Source organism: Bacillus rossius, chromosome 2 (assembly GCF_032445375.1).
Source record: "Bacillus rossius redtenbacheri isolate Brsri chromosome 2, Brsri_v3, whole genome shotgun sequence".
In the NCBI taxonomy this organism is placed as follows: Eukaryota; Metazoa; Arthropoda; class Insecta; order Phasmatodea; family Bacillidae; genus Bacillus; species Bacillus rossius.
This window is the reverse complement of record NC_086331.1, coordinates 7,846,399-7,861,145: the sequence shown is the minus strand read 5'-3', so window position 1 is coordinate 7,861,145 and position 14,747 is coordinate 7,846,399. Positions and strand designations below refer to the sequence as shown.

Below are 14,747 nucleotides of genomic sequence, written 5' to 3'. Positions count from 1 at the left end.
TACACACAGCCCTTAAGGTCGCACGCGAATGACCACGCAGAGACAACTACCCTAAATTGTGTGTGTTAAGCAAGTCCCACCTCAACACAAACATTATACAATACACTACTTGGCCATGTTTCAATTGGAAAGGGAAGCTGTTTGCACATATCGCCTGTGCGTGATAAATAGTAAAAGTCTCAGGGCATCAAGCTATTACAGTAAAGCCTGGGTCACGACCCGCGACCATGGGATAGTATTAAGGAAGTCGACAGTGTGGGGCTTCCCATGGAACCGATGGAGAGAGACTTAAAGAAACTTACATTATTGTTGTGTGGCCAACTGTTCAGTGAAGGATTCTGTGGTGCGTGTATTCAGGCCTGGTGCAGGTTTCTCTTGGATTCTGTTTTTTATGTTGTTGTTTTTTAGTATATTATGTTCTAATCTGTTTATTTTTCGTACTACATCCTGTTGTTACGGCTTGTTGTATCGAGTATTGTAAACAAGATGAGTAGTATAGGAAAGTATTTTCTGCGCCAGGCGTCAGGCTGTGGATTGATGATTGTCTGTCCGCCATCTTGGATTGTGACGTCACGGCGGCCATCTTGGACTCAAAAATTCCTCAAAATTCCTCTTAATTGACTCAAAATGACTCAAAATTTCCCGTTTTAAGAAAAAAATTCCCGTTTTCGAGGGAAAAATTCCCGATCCGAGGGAAAATTTCCTGTTTTAGTCCTCAAAAATCCCAGCGGCTAGAAATGTCCTGAAAAAGGCTTAAGCATCCTTAACTCAAGCCTCAGTTACGCCTCTATCAGGATGTGACCTTGACCTTGACCCCGACGGCCATCTTGGATCCGCCATTTTGGATGACGTCATTTTGTTTTCTCGAACATTCCGACGTTGTGTTTTCCGCCATATTGGATGATGACGTCACCATTGCAATTATCGTTATGGACGCCATCTTGAAATTTAGACGCCATCTTGGAAATCCGCAATTTTTATGTTAGAAAATTGGGATACATTCCAAAATTCATCAAAAAATTTACTTATTCGAATTCTGATTGATTATATCGATCACCATCCTCGGTTCGAACCCCGGTGAGTGCAAAAAAAACTAAAAATGGCTACAGGCTCCTTCCTCAATGGTGGATGCAGGCAGACTGACTCCTACCACTTTTTTTCAAAGAATATATATCGTCAGCTGGTATGACGACATGTCCGCCATCTTGTCTTCGTCCGCTGGAGATCACCATCTTTTTTTCGTCCGCTAGAGTGTGCTGTTACCATGTTAGTATAATTATCTGGTCACCACACCTTTGACCTTGACCTTGAACTTTGACCTTAACCTTGAATTTTACCTTGACCTTGAAATTTGACTTTGTCCTTGAAATTTGACTTTGTCCTTGTCGACCATCATGGATCCGACATTTTATGTTCAGTACATGCTACCAGGAGCTACCACCTGCTGGAGTATGCCATATTGTGTGTGTGTACTTGTATTATAGAGTACATTTCCATCTGGATAATTTTTTTCTAACCCGCTACAGTGCAGTAATCATATATTATGGAGGTGCCCCCCGCCATCTTGAAATTCGGCCGCCATCTTGAAATCATGTAATAATGTAGCTAGAAAAGCGGGAAAAAAATCCAAAATTCATTAAATAAATTTGTGATTTATATAATGATTGATTGGATCGACTAAGGTCCTTGGTTCGATCCCTGGCCGATACAAAACAACTTTAATTGAAAAAAATACTAAAAAAGTGTTAGGTTTGAGAAAATAAAAACACCACAAGTTCTTTTAAAAAAATTTTATTACATAAATTCAATACACTACTACAAGTACAAAAAAAAACACTGACAAATTATCAAAGCCTTTTGGATTCCTCGATTCAAACAGTATTCTTATTGTACGGACTAAGCCTTTTACATTACTTTAAATGTCTATCCGATCCGTTCATCACCACAGCCAGAGACAGACTGAAGTTCATAGCACTTATATAGTCTCATTAGCCGGTACAACACATGAGTCAAATCAATAACCATGTTCATTATACGTCTCGGAGCATTTTTTATAATGACGATGTAAGCTATCGAGACGTGAAACTAGTTTATTGCACTTATTGCACTGAAATTGTATTCTTTGAACATTATTAGAACAACCGCTTCTTTCATGTCTGCGAGCATTTGAGGTGATAGTAAATGATGCACCACAGTATTTGCACTGATGCGAAGTACGCTCTTATAATTGAAGTATTCAATGCTGATGAAACTTCAGCTGATGCTGGAACAGCACATATCGAAGTCTCCTCCAGTGTTGTCAGAGGCGTTGACAACGGGATCTGCTCCAACATCGTCGGCGCCGACGTCATGGTTCCCGTAGTCGATGGTACATCCTCCATCGAGTACGACGTTATAGTCGGTAAAGATGCCATCGAAGTCTCAAGAACAGGCAATTACACGACTTATGCACCAGAAGAAAAAAAACTAGGTGATCTGTACACCGTCGACGGCAGTAACAAACTGAGCGTCCTGCTGTCTAGGACTCGTTTATATACATTAACCGGTTTGAATAATACGCTAGTCAAATCAAGAACAATTTACTAAAATACTAGAGTCAAAACAACATTAAAAAAAAATAGAAGCACCATATACAAAAAAGGAAGCACATTTGGCAGCACCGACAACGAAAAGGCAGCACATTTGGAAGCACCGACTACGAAAAGGCAGCACATTTGACAGCACCGACAACGAAAAGGCAGCACATTTGGAAGCACCGACTACGAAAAGGCAGCACATTTGAAAGCACCGTCATCGAAAAGGCAGCACATTTGGAAGCACCGACTACGAAAAGGCAGCACATTTGGAAGCACCGACTACGAAAAGGCAGCACATTTGGCAGCACCGACAACGAAAAGGCAGCACATTTGGAAGCACCGACTACGAAAAGGCAGCACATTTGACAGCACCGACTACGAAAAGGCAGCACATTTGACAGCACCGACTACGAAAAGGCAGCACATTTGGAAGCACCGACTACGAAAAGGCAGCACATTTGGAAGCACCGACAATGAAATGGCAGCACATTTGGAAGCACCGACTACGAAAAGGCAGCACATTTGGAAGCACCGTCATCGAAAAGGCAGCACATTTGGAAGCACCGACTACGAAAAGGCAGCACATTTGGAAGCACCGACAACGAAAAGGCAGCACATTTGGCAGCACCGACAACGAAAAGGCAGCACATTTGGAAGCACCGACTACGAAAAGGCAGCACATTTGGTAGCACCGGCAACGAAAAGGCAGCACATTTGGAAGCACCAACTACGAAAAGGCAGCACATTTGGAAGCACCGACAACGAAAAGGCAGCACATTTGGAAGCACCGACAACGAAAAGGCAGCACATTTGAAAGCACCGACAACGAAAAGGCAGCACATTTGGAAGCACCATCATCGAAAAGGCAGCACATTTGGAAGCTCCATCAACAAAAAAAAAAGGCAAAAAGGAAGCCCAAGTTACGAGATCTAAGTCTTAGTTAGAAATCAGAATACAAGAAATAAAAACCATAAATTCTTATAATTTAAATTATTTATTTTATTCCTTTACATTATACAAATGCAAGTAAAACAAGCCATTATTGTATGTAGACAGCATTCCTCAGTTCCTTGAGTATGAAGGATATTTCTTTGATGCACGAATAGTTTCCTGCACAAAGCGAACCATGTAGAAGTCTTAGCCGGTCAACCAATATGTTTGGATCTTTCCATGATGTGTAATCATTCTCTTCTACCACCATCTTCCTTGCACCTTTATAATAAATATTATGATCTCTGGTGTCTTCCGTTTTACCACCAACCTCAGGGTAACTTTCATGTTTGAGACGGTAATCATCACAAGCTTGATCATATTTATTTAATATATCACGTCGTTTCCAACGTTTCGGTCTCAGGACACCGCCACATTCTTCGATCTTGGCAGCTTTAGGTGCTTCATCATAGTCTATGTCTTTGTCAACTGCCTCAGAGTCACTGTAACAATCACCGTAGAAGGAATCGTCTTCACCCAATTTACCGTAATAATTCGATGTTGATGATGTTGAAGTGTCTTCGTCGTCTTCATGCTTCCTTTTTAGGAGTCCATCATTTCTACAAAATAGGAAAGATCTACTTGAATTCGGCTGGAATATATTCTCACTTTTCACGTTAAGGATTCTTCCACTGTCTTCATTCTTCCATAAATCATCAATCTCCTTCAATTTAAGTTCTTTGTCGAGTTCGGAAGAGCCAAGAAAATTATTGTCGTAATGCAGATCACTCTTCCTTAGGCTAGTAGATTCATTGTTGTCCTCTAGCTTGTACGCAGGCTTGGCGCTACAAGTTCTGCCATGTCTTTTTAGGCGCTCTCTCCGCGTAAACGACTTGCTACATCGAACACAACTTTTCATATTGCGCAGTGGATTTTTAACACAGTCATTCTTCTCGTGTTGTCTTTTATTCTTTCTCAAGATAAACTCTTTACTGCAAAACTTACACCTATGTTCTTTCGATACAGCGTCAGATCCCAAATCGGAATTCATATTAGTTACTGAGACTAATGCCAGATACCAATTGAGTGTTTTAAATTAGATCCAATACTTAAATAGAAATTTTTTCATATTTCATCAGCGAGAATTAATATATCTCATGCAAAAGATCTTTATGAATGTAGTTCTGCTTTTCAACAAAAGATGTCGCCACATTTTGCTTGCAGGTAAATAATATTTAGTTCTTTTATGCGGGATGCGGGATGCTCACTAACGATCGCAAAAGAAGAATGGCTTCGCTAGACTCCAAGGAAAAGGAAGTTCGTCTTGCATGTTGGTGCTCCACAGATGTCTCATGGCGTAATATTAATTTGACTGAGTAATGATATGTTTTAATTCCACCTGATAAAAATATTGCAAGTTTTGATTTAGTAGCAGAAATTATCGAATTAAATGTAACTCCAAATAAAATGACATGTCTCATTAGACAAAAAAAATCCATGCAGAGAGCGGTTTCTCAGAATAGTCAGAAACACTTGAAGAAACCACAGGAATGATTGCAAGAACACGGGAAAAACCATCAAAATATTGACAAGAATAATCAAAAGCACACGGAGAAAACCATCATAATATTGACAAGAATAATCAGGAGCACACGGAGAAAACCATCATAATATTCACCAGATTAATCAAACGGTGGAAACGACGTGATATATTAAATAAATCTGATCAAGCTTGTGATGATTACCGTCTCAAACATGAAAGTTACCCTGAGGTTGGTGGTAAAACGGAAGACACCAGAGATCATAATATTTATTATAAAGGTGCAAGGTAGATGGTGGTAGAAGAGAATGATTACACATCATGGAAAGATCCAAACATATTGGTTGACCGGCTAAGACTTCTACATGGTTCGCTTTGTGCAGGAAACTATTCGTGCATCAAAGAAATATCCGTAATACTCAAGGAACTGAGAAATGCTGGCTACATACAATAATGGCTTGTTTTACTTGCATTTGTATAATGTAAAGCAATAAAATAAATAATTTAAATTATAAGAATTTAATGTTTTATTTCTTGTATTCTGATTTCTAACTAAGACTTAGATCTCGTAACTTGTGCTTCCTTTTTGCCTTTTTTTTTGTTGATGGAGCTTCCAAATGTGCTGCCTTTTCGATGATGGTGCTTCCAAATGTGCTGCCTTTTCGTTGTCGGTGCTTTCAAATGTGCTGCCTTTTCGTTGTCGGTGCTTCCAAATGTGCTGCCTTTTCGTAGTCGGTGCTTCCAAATGTGCTGCCTTTTCGTAGTCGGTGCTTCCAAATGTGCTGCCATTTCGTTGTCGGTGCTTCCAAATGTGCTGCATTTTCGTTGTCTGTGCTTCCAAATGTGCTGCCTTTTCGTAGTCGGTGCTTCCAAATGTGCTGCATTTTCGTTGTCGGTGCTTCCAAATGTGCTGCCTTTTCGTTGTCGGTGCTGTCAAATGTGCTGCCTTTTCGTAGTCGGTGCTTCCAAATGTGCTGCCTTTTCGTTGTCGGTGCTGCCAAATGTGCTGCCTTTTCGTAGTCGGTGCTTCCAAATGTGCTGCCTTTTCGTAGTCGGTGCTTCCAAATGTGCTGCCTTTTCGATGACGGTGCTTCCAAATGTGCTGCCTTTTCGTAGTCGGTGCTTCCAAATGTGCTGCCTTTTCGTTGTCGGTGCTGTCAAATGTGCTGCCTTTTCGTAGTCGGTGCTTCCAAATGTGCTGCCTTTTCGTTGTCGGTGCTGCCAAATGTGCTTCCTTTTTTGTATATGGTGCTTCTATTTTTTTTTAATGTTGTTTTGACTCTAGTATTTTAGTAAATTGTTCTTGATTTGACTAGCGTATTATTCAAACCGGTTAATGTATATAAACGAGTCCTAGACAGCAGGACGCTCAGTTTGTTACTGCCGTCGACGGTGTACGGATCACCTAGTTTGTTTCTTCTGGTGCATAAGTCGTGTAATTGCCTGTTCTTGAGACTTCGATGGCATCTTTACCGACTTTAACGTCGTACTCGATGGAGGATGTACCATCGACTACGGGAACCATGACGTCGGCGCCGACGATGTTGGAGCAGATCCCGTTGTCAACGCCTCTGACAACACTGGAGGAGACTTCGATATGTGCTGTTCCAGCATCAGCTGAAGTTTCATCAGCATTGAATACTTCAATTAATGACGAGCGTACTTCGCATCAGTGCAAATACTGTGGTGCATCATTTACTATCACCTCAAATGCTCGCAGACATGAAAGAAGCGGTTGTTCTAATAATGTTCAAAGAATACAATTTCAGTGCAACTAGTGCAATAAACTAGTTTCACGTCTCGATAGCTTACATCGTCATTATAAAAAATGCTCCGAGACGTATAATGAACATGGTTATTGATTTGACTCATGTGTTGTACCGGCTAATGAGACTATATAAGTGCTATGAACTTCAGTCCGTCTCTGGCTGTGGTGATGAACGGATCGGATAGACATTTAAAGTCATGTAAAAGGCTTAGTCCGTACAATAAGAAGACTGTTTGAATCGAGGAATCCAAAAGGCTTTGGTAATTTGTCAGTGTTTTTTTTTGTACTTGTAGTAGTGTATTGAATTTATGTAATAAAATTTTTTTAAAAGAACTTGTGGTGTTTTTATTTTCTCAAACCTAACACTTTTTTAGTATTTTTTTCAATTAAAGTTGTTTTGTATCGGCCAGGGATCGAACCAAGGACCTTAGTCGATCCAATCAATCATTATATAAATTACAAATTTATTTAATGAATTTTGGATTTTTTTCCCGCTTTTCTAGCTACATTATTACATGATTTCAAGATGGCGGCCGAATTTCAAGATGGCGGGGGGCACCTCCATAATATATGATTACTGCACTGTAGCGGGTTAGAATAAAATTATCCAGATGGAAATGTACTCTATAATACAAGTACACACACACAATATGGCATACTCCAGCAGGTGGTAGCTCCTGGTAGCATGTACTGAACATAAAATGTCGGATCCATGATGGTCGACAAGGACAAAGTCAAATTTCAAGGTCAAGGTAAAATTCAAGGTCAGGGTCAAATTTCAAGGTCAAAGTCAATTTTAAAGGTCAATTTCAAATTTCAAGGTCAAGGTCAAATTTCAAGGTCAAGGAAAATTTCAAGGTCAAGGTCAAAGGTGTGGTGACCAGATAATTATACTAACATGGTAACAGCACAATCTAGCGGACGAAAACAAGATGGTGATCTCCAGCGGACGAAGACAAGATGGCGGACATGTCGTCATACCAGCTGACGATATATATGCTTTGAAAAAAAGTGGTAGGAGTCAGTCTGCCTGCATCCACCATTGAGGAAGGAGCCTGTAGCCATTTTTAGTTTTTTTTTGCACTCACCGGGGTTCGAACCGAGGATGGTGATCGATATAATCAATCAGAATTCGAATAAGTTAATTTTTTGATGAATTTTGGAATGTATCCCAATTTTCTAACATAAAAATTGCGGATTTTCAAGATGACGTCTAAATTTCAAGATGGCGTCCATAACGATAATTGCAACGGTGATGTCATCATCCAATATGGCGGAAAACACAACGTCGGAATGTTCGAGAAAACAAAATGACGTCGTCCAAAATGGCGGATCCAAGATGGCCGTCGGGGTCAAGGTCAAGGTCACATCGTGATAGAGGCGTAACTGAGGCTTGAGTTAAGGATGCTTAAGCCTCTATCAGGACATTTCTAGCCGCTGGGATTTTTGAGGACTAAAACGGGAAATTTTCCCTCGGATCGGGAATTTTTCCCTCGAAAACGGGAATCATTTTCTTAAAACGGGAAATTTTGAGTTATTTTGAGTCAATTTTGAGGAATTTTTGAGTCCAAGATGGCCGCCGTGACATCACAATCCAAGATGGCGGACAGACAATCATCAATCCACAGCCTGACGCCTGGCGCAGAAAATACTTTCCTATACTACTACGATGGCAGCAGCGCTCTCCAGCAGACAATATGTGCTAACTACTGCTGCAGATAGCAATTAAGAAAAATAAATATGGTGGAAATTCTCTCTAGCAGATAATAATATTATACCTTCAAATTACAAAAAATCGCAATTTCGAATATGTGTGATATTTTGATACACCTTATTTAATTCTCAGACTGATAAATGTCTCGACGGCCATGCGATCAAAGGCTTATGTTTTTCAACCCAGAGGTCTGAGCTATCATGGTGGGATTTACTGTGCTTCCAATGTATTTTGTATGAAAAATTAAATTGAATATGTTAATAAGGGTCATAACAACATTGGTAGGGATTGGAACATCAACCTTGTGTTGATGAGACAGAGCGATGCAGACGTTCTCTAGAAACAAACAGCAGTATCCAAGATGGCAGCCTCAAGCAGAACAATAAAACTAAGATTGCGGTCGTGACTGCATCCAAGATGGCAGCCTCCAGCAAACGAAAACAAGATGTCGGGCATGATGTCAGAATCTAAAAAAAAGTGGATGTGCTGTCAGATCCAATATGTGGACATAAAATCACTTTTAAGATGGTGGATGTAACGAAAAGTGCCACACTTGTTGAGTGAGGGTGCTCAATGCCTCGAGATGGCTTAATTCAAGTTAGCGATCGAGGCAAAAGGTCAAGGTCAAGGTTATCCGAGATGCCCGCCGTGAATTCAGAGGTCGGTCGGAACCTCGCACCTCACTCAGACTTCTGCGCCAGTACCTACATTTGTATACTACTCACAAGCTAATTCTCACGAACACAAATTTTATCGGTTGGAATGAAACTTATGTTGCATTTTTTGATGCAGTAAATTACAAAATATCCTTAAGCTATCACATTTACGTTTATAATAATTACTTTTTTCTTTGGGATTAATCGCTTATTTTTGAACAAATATTGTTATCCCTTGGTCAGCAGCCCACGCTGGATTTTAAATTTTCCAGACTTTTAAAATAACATTATTTTGGTAATTTATTTTTTTTGTAAAATAACATATTATTTTTTTTAATACAAATCAGTTATATTTTTTAAGTAATTTAATTATAGCCTTTAGTGGAAGCCACACGTTTTATTGTTATGTGAAGTTGGTAAACGAATAAGAGGTTGGTAACTTCTTAATGTAAATTTTATAAGTACGGGTATAAAAGCGGCGACGTCGGTCTCCGCGGGAGTTCCAACAGGCGAGTTGAGTGAAGTGCGAGTTGGACGAGGAGGACGAGGGAACTCCCTTTGCGAGCGGAGAGACGCGGAGTGACGGGACCGCGCGAGTGTGACTGAGTGACGTGAGACACAACGTGTGTGGACAAGTGCGAGGTAGGGGTGAACCCCAGTCCAGCTTAGCTCTAGTAAGGAATGTTAAATGTGAACTTGACAGATACTTAGTGATCTGTGAACAGACACTAAGTGTGGTGACCAAGGGCGTCGCCAGGGGTGTGGGGTAGGGGGAGGGGAAGTTGCCCCCCCCCCTCCCTAGAGCCCTAGAGATTAAAAAAAATGTAGCCAAATGCAAAAAAAAATACATACTTTTTCCACAACTTGCCCCCCCCCCCCCCCCCCCCCCCTTTTTCACCCTTTCCAGGCCATCGGCTGGCGACGCCCTTGGTGGTGACTTAATTAGTAATGTAAATATTAGTAGCAAATAAAACAGTATAACATTAATTGAGCTATTCTTACGAATCATTTTCCCCAACCGTAACAATATTTAACGGTGCTGCAGAACTACAAACATAATTTATTTTACAAAATATACATAAACTAAGTGTACTTACGTGCATGCTTCCTACGTCGCCCAAGTCGTTTGTTGGGAATGAATGTTATTGGTCTTCCAGTTCGTCCATCGCTCGTGGATGGTTGAGGGCTTGCACCTTTTCGTGGAACTTTACCACTGGCTGCAACACAATTATTTTAAATTAAATAAGTTAAATATAATAAGCTTTACAGAAAAAAAATTGGTTGTCTGTAAAGTCGGTTTACGGACGATAGTTTAATGTGACAACGTCATAACAAAACATTGATGAAATGATTGCATTCTTTTATGAATAAAATTGAACCATTTATTGAATTATCACTATTTTGTATGGATACAAAGAAGGAGTGAAATGAAATCTACAATTTAATTGATAAATTTTCTTTTATTCATTAATTCAAATATGTTTATAACTTTAATGAAGAGATTATTTTAACTATAACTTTTATACATGTTTGCTATTTAACTTCTTCCAATCTGTGTTATTCTCTTAAGGATAGGACGATGATAGGAAAAGTAGGAAACGAATGGGAGTGTTTCAAGTTTAATGTGCCTCGAAAAAGTCAAATCGATGGTTGTTCCAATCGAGTGGAAGAGAGATAAATGCGGCGCAAGCGTACAATGAGCGTAACGGGACAATGTGCGTTACGGGACACTTTTTCGTGCGTGCAGCCGGCGTTCATCGATTTATTAGACGTTGTCACGTCAAAAAAAAACAGATTAATTTTGTTGTTTAGAAGTTTATCTGAATCAAGTTCATGATGGGACAACATAGACTTCTGAGGGTGTAAACAAAAAAAGGATGATGAAAACACTTACCATACCAAACAAGGGCAGCTCATTTCATTAATTTATTTTAATTTTTAAAAAATAATTAATTTGGCAGATTTAAGGGCAAGAAAAGTATATTCACGACCTTTAAAAAGTTAACTAATAGACATAAACATTTCTTCAATTTCAATACTCGGTAAAGGAATGAACAAAAATTATTTATATATTGTTGTAAACTAATTGGTTGGATATGATGGTAAAACAAAGTCTCAGTTGTTTTGTGTGAGTAAATCCAACCAGACAGACTTGGTACAAGTAGTACACAAGTAGTATATACATGTCGGTTCTGTGGATGGGTTCTGGGTGTGGAGCGAAGAGATGGAACCGCCATCTTGGATTGTGATGTCATTGTGGCCATTTTGGATGACCCTGACATTTGACCTTGAGTACTATGACTATGGCCACCATCCTGAATTCCTCATTTTAGATTATGCCATCTTAAATTCCGCTATTTTGAAATCGATTACCCCACCCGCGAACATTCAACCTTTAGTTATGGTGACATCACATCCTTGACTGATGTCCACCATCTTGGATATTATATGTGTTACTTTTGAGGAAAAAAAGTTATTAAATTGTGAAAATTTGTGCGTTGAAGTTTTTTAGGGACGCGTTGGAAAAAACACTTGATAATATGGATTGACACTAAGAAATTATTCACAGCACGAACTTGATGCTATAGTATTTTTATACTTCTAAATACAGTATGTTATATTATTAATAATTGTTTTCACTCTTTGATTGAGTGAAAAAAAAAATTAAAATTACTAATTTACATTTGCTGCTTGAAAGATATTAAAAAGACGACCTATTATTGTAACTCTCAGCTAGAAAAATAATTTCGAGATGTACCTACAACTAACCTGATTTTGAGGTGACATCGTCAACAGAATAACAGCTACAATAACAGATGGTAGTACATAAATAATATAAATTGTTTTAACACTTTTTTAAAATACTGTAACGATCTGCTGCTTTTTAGATTAGATTGGACAATTAGATATTTATGACACAGATTAGATTGTTGAAGACTAATAAATACATCCACTGTAAGCATGGGCGTAGCTAAAACTGTGTTAGAAAAGCTGGCGTTCTACCGATTACACAATACGAGCCACCTTCAAAACGGTTATAAAATTGAATTTATCAAATATAAAACTCAACATACATAACTACAATAAACAACAAAGTAAAACCAACTGAAAGTTTGTTAAATCCGTATGGGGAAATAAGCTCTCAGCTCCAAGTTTGAAGCAACACAGTACAATACTCAAACTGCAAATATATGCGTTTAATTTTGGATTTTTTAATCTAATTCTCATTGAGGAAGACATTAACTTTAACATAGTATTTCAAATTCTTACTTCGACAGAACTCAAGTACCTAAAATAGAAATGTATTACCTACATCAAATATTAAATTGTATTGTTTCACGTAAAATTAAATACGTATTATTCTATTTCGATTAAACTCAGCTCATTGATATATTTTTTGCTTGTCCCTCTTCCTCATTGCCAATATTGCTTACTTCTCATCTTTTCCTCCATATCTCGTTCGCAGCTTTCGCGTGTTTGTTTCGTTTCCGTGGACGAGAAGCTCGTGGTTTTCCCGTAATTTGTTTACCGATTAATACTTTGATATTAAAACAAAACCCTCGAAAAGCAAATTTAGTAATACATAAAATAAAAATTGCATTTATTTCCACTTACTTCATCCTACTAATGCTCACTCTGTCCCTTGAACTTTGACAAGTGATTATTTCGTGACTAATCTTCAAGGTCAGACAGCAGCCTACCTTTGCCTGGAACGGTGAGGGGGGAGGGGGGACAATTCCGCGCGGCATAACAGCAGTGCGTTGCCGGGCCGGGGGGGGGGGGGGGGGGGGGGGGCGTTGCGTGCAACACTAGGCACAACTACTGTATATAGTCCGAGACAACTCACATATAACAAAAACAGTGTTGCAAAACTGGGTATTTATTGGGTGTTGAAAATTACTTAAAAAATCAAAACTGATTTTATTTTACATATTAAGTTTCAAACTAGCAATTAACAAAATCTGAATTTTTTTTCCATGCGAAATTAACGGTGATATTAGTGTCTAATTCAAGCGACATTAATGATTACAGCAAACATTCGGAAATTGATTTATCGCTTTCATAATAAGTTATTTTGTTGGGTATTTCGTACAGATCACAACATATACAATTCTTTAGAGAAAAAAAGGGATAGTTTTTATAAAAAAAAATACACAAAAGCCCTAAATTATCAACTTGTAAGTGATAATTTTTGAAAACTATGCTTCTTAAACAAAACAAAAAAAAAACAATTTTAAATTGTCCATGTACAACTCTTTTACATGGGAAAAATAAAAAAAAAATTGGTTGTCTGTAAAGTCGGTTTACGGGCGATAGTTTAACGTGACGTCATAACAACACATTGATGAAATGATTGCATACTTTTATGAATAAAATTGAATCATTTTTATTGAATTATCACTATTTTGTATGGATACAAAGAAGGGGTGAAATTAAATCTACAATTTAATTGATAAATTTACTTTTGTTTGCACTCATTAATTCAAATATGTTTATTACGTTAACGAAGAGATTATTTTAACTATAACTTTTATACATGTTTGCTATTTAACTTCTTCCATTCTGTGTTATTCTGTTAAGGATAGGACGATGATAGGAAAAGTAGTAAACGAATGGGAGTGTTTCAAGTTTAATGTGCCTCAAAAAAGTCAAATAGGTGGTTGTTCCAATCGAGTGGGAGAGATAGTTGCGGCGCAAGCATACAATTAGCGTAACGGGACACAACGTAACGGGACAATGTGCGTAACGGGACACTTTTTCGTGCGTGCAGCCGGCGTTGATCGAGTTATAAGTAGAGACCGGAAAAATTCGCAATTTCAAATCCCTAAAGGATAGACTCCATGATCCTCTATGCACTCGAGTAGTATATAATAGGAGCGCCGAGCGCACGGCTTCTGGCTGTGGAGCCGAGAGCCGGCTCCGCCATCTTGGATTGTGACGTCACGGCGGCCATCTTTGATGAGTGTAACGGGACACAGCGTAACGGGACAAGTTTGACCTTGACCTTTGACCCTCAAAATCCGCCAAAAATGGGCAAAAATTGCCCAAAATTCCTCAAAATTCGTCAAAATTTACATTTCTGTGAAAAAAGTTCCGCCAAAAATTCTCAAAAAATTCCACAATTTAAAAATCAGGATTTCGAAAATCCTCAAAAGTCGTTTTGTCCTAGAAAGAACCCAAATTCCTAAAAGCGGCTTAAAACTCCTAAGAGCTAGCCGCTCTAAGCCGCAGAGGTCATGACCTTGAAAATTAGGATGCCATGACAGCCATTTTGAATGATGACGTCACCGTTGCATTTTTCGTTACGGCCGCCATCTTTAAAATCTTGATTTATTATCCGATTTTAATGATTTTTTTTTAAATTTATAAAAAAATTCAATTAATAAAAATTTAATAAAAAATATTTAAAAATCATACATTAACGACACGGAACTCGGAGTCCTCAGTTCGAACCCGGCGAGCGCAAAAAAAAAAAAATGGCGACCGATCCTTCCCCCCGTGGTGACTTTTGGCAGACTGACTCCCACCACTTTTTTTCAAAGCATATATATCGTCACCTAGT

The 14,747-nt window shown here is 38.7% G+C and overlaps 1 protein-coding gene across 1 annotated transcript in view; it reads right to left on the bottom strand.

Moving 5' to 3' along the window:
• The window catches only part of LOC134529071 (uncharacterized), a 73,556-nt gene that overhangs the window by 13,620 nt on the left and 45,189 nt on the right, over nucleotides 1–14,747 (bottom strand). Inside the window, exon 5 of the mRNA XM_063362778.1 lies at nucleotides 10,282–10,401. Coding sequence (XP_063218848.1) covers nucleotides 10,282–10,401 — 120 coding nt within the window. The remainder of the gene's footprint in view (nucleotides 1–10,281; nucleotides 10,402–14,747) is intronic.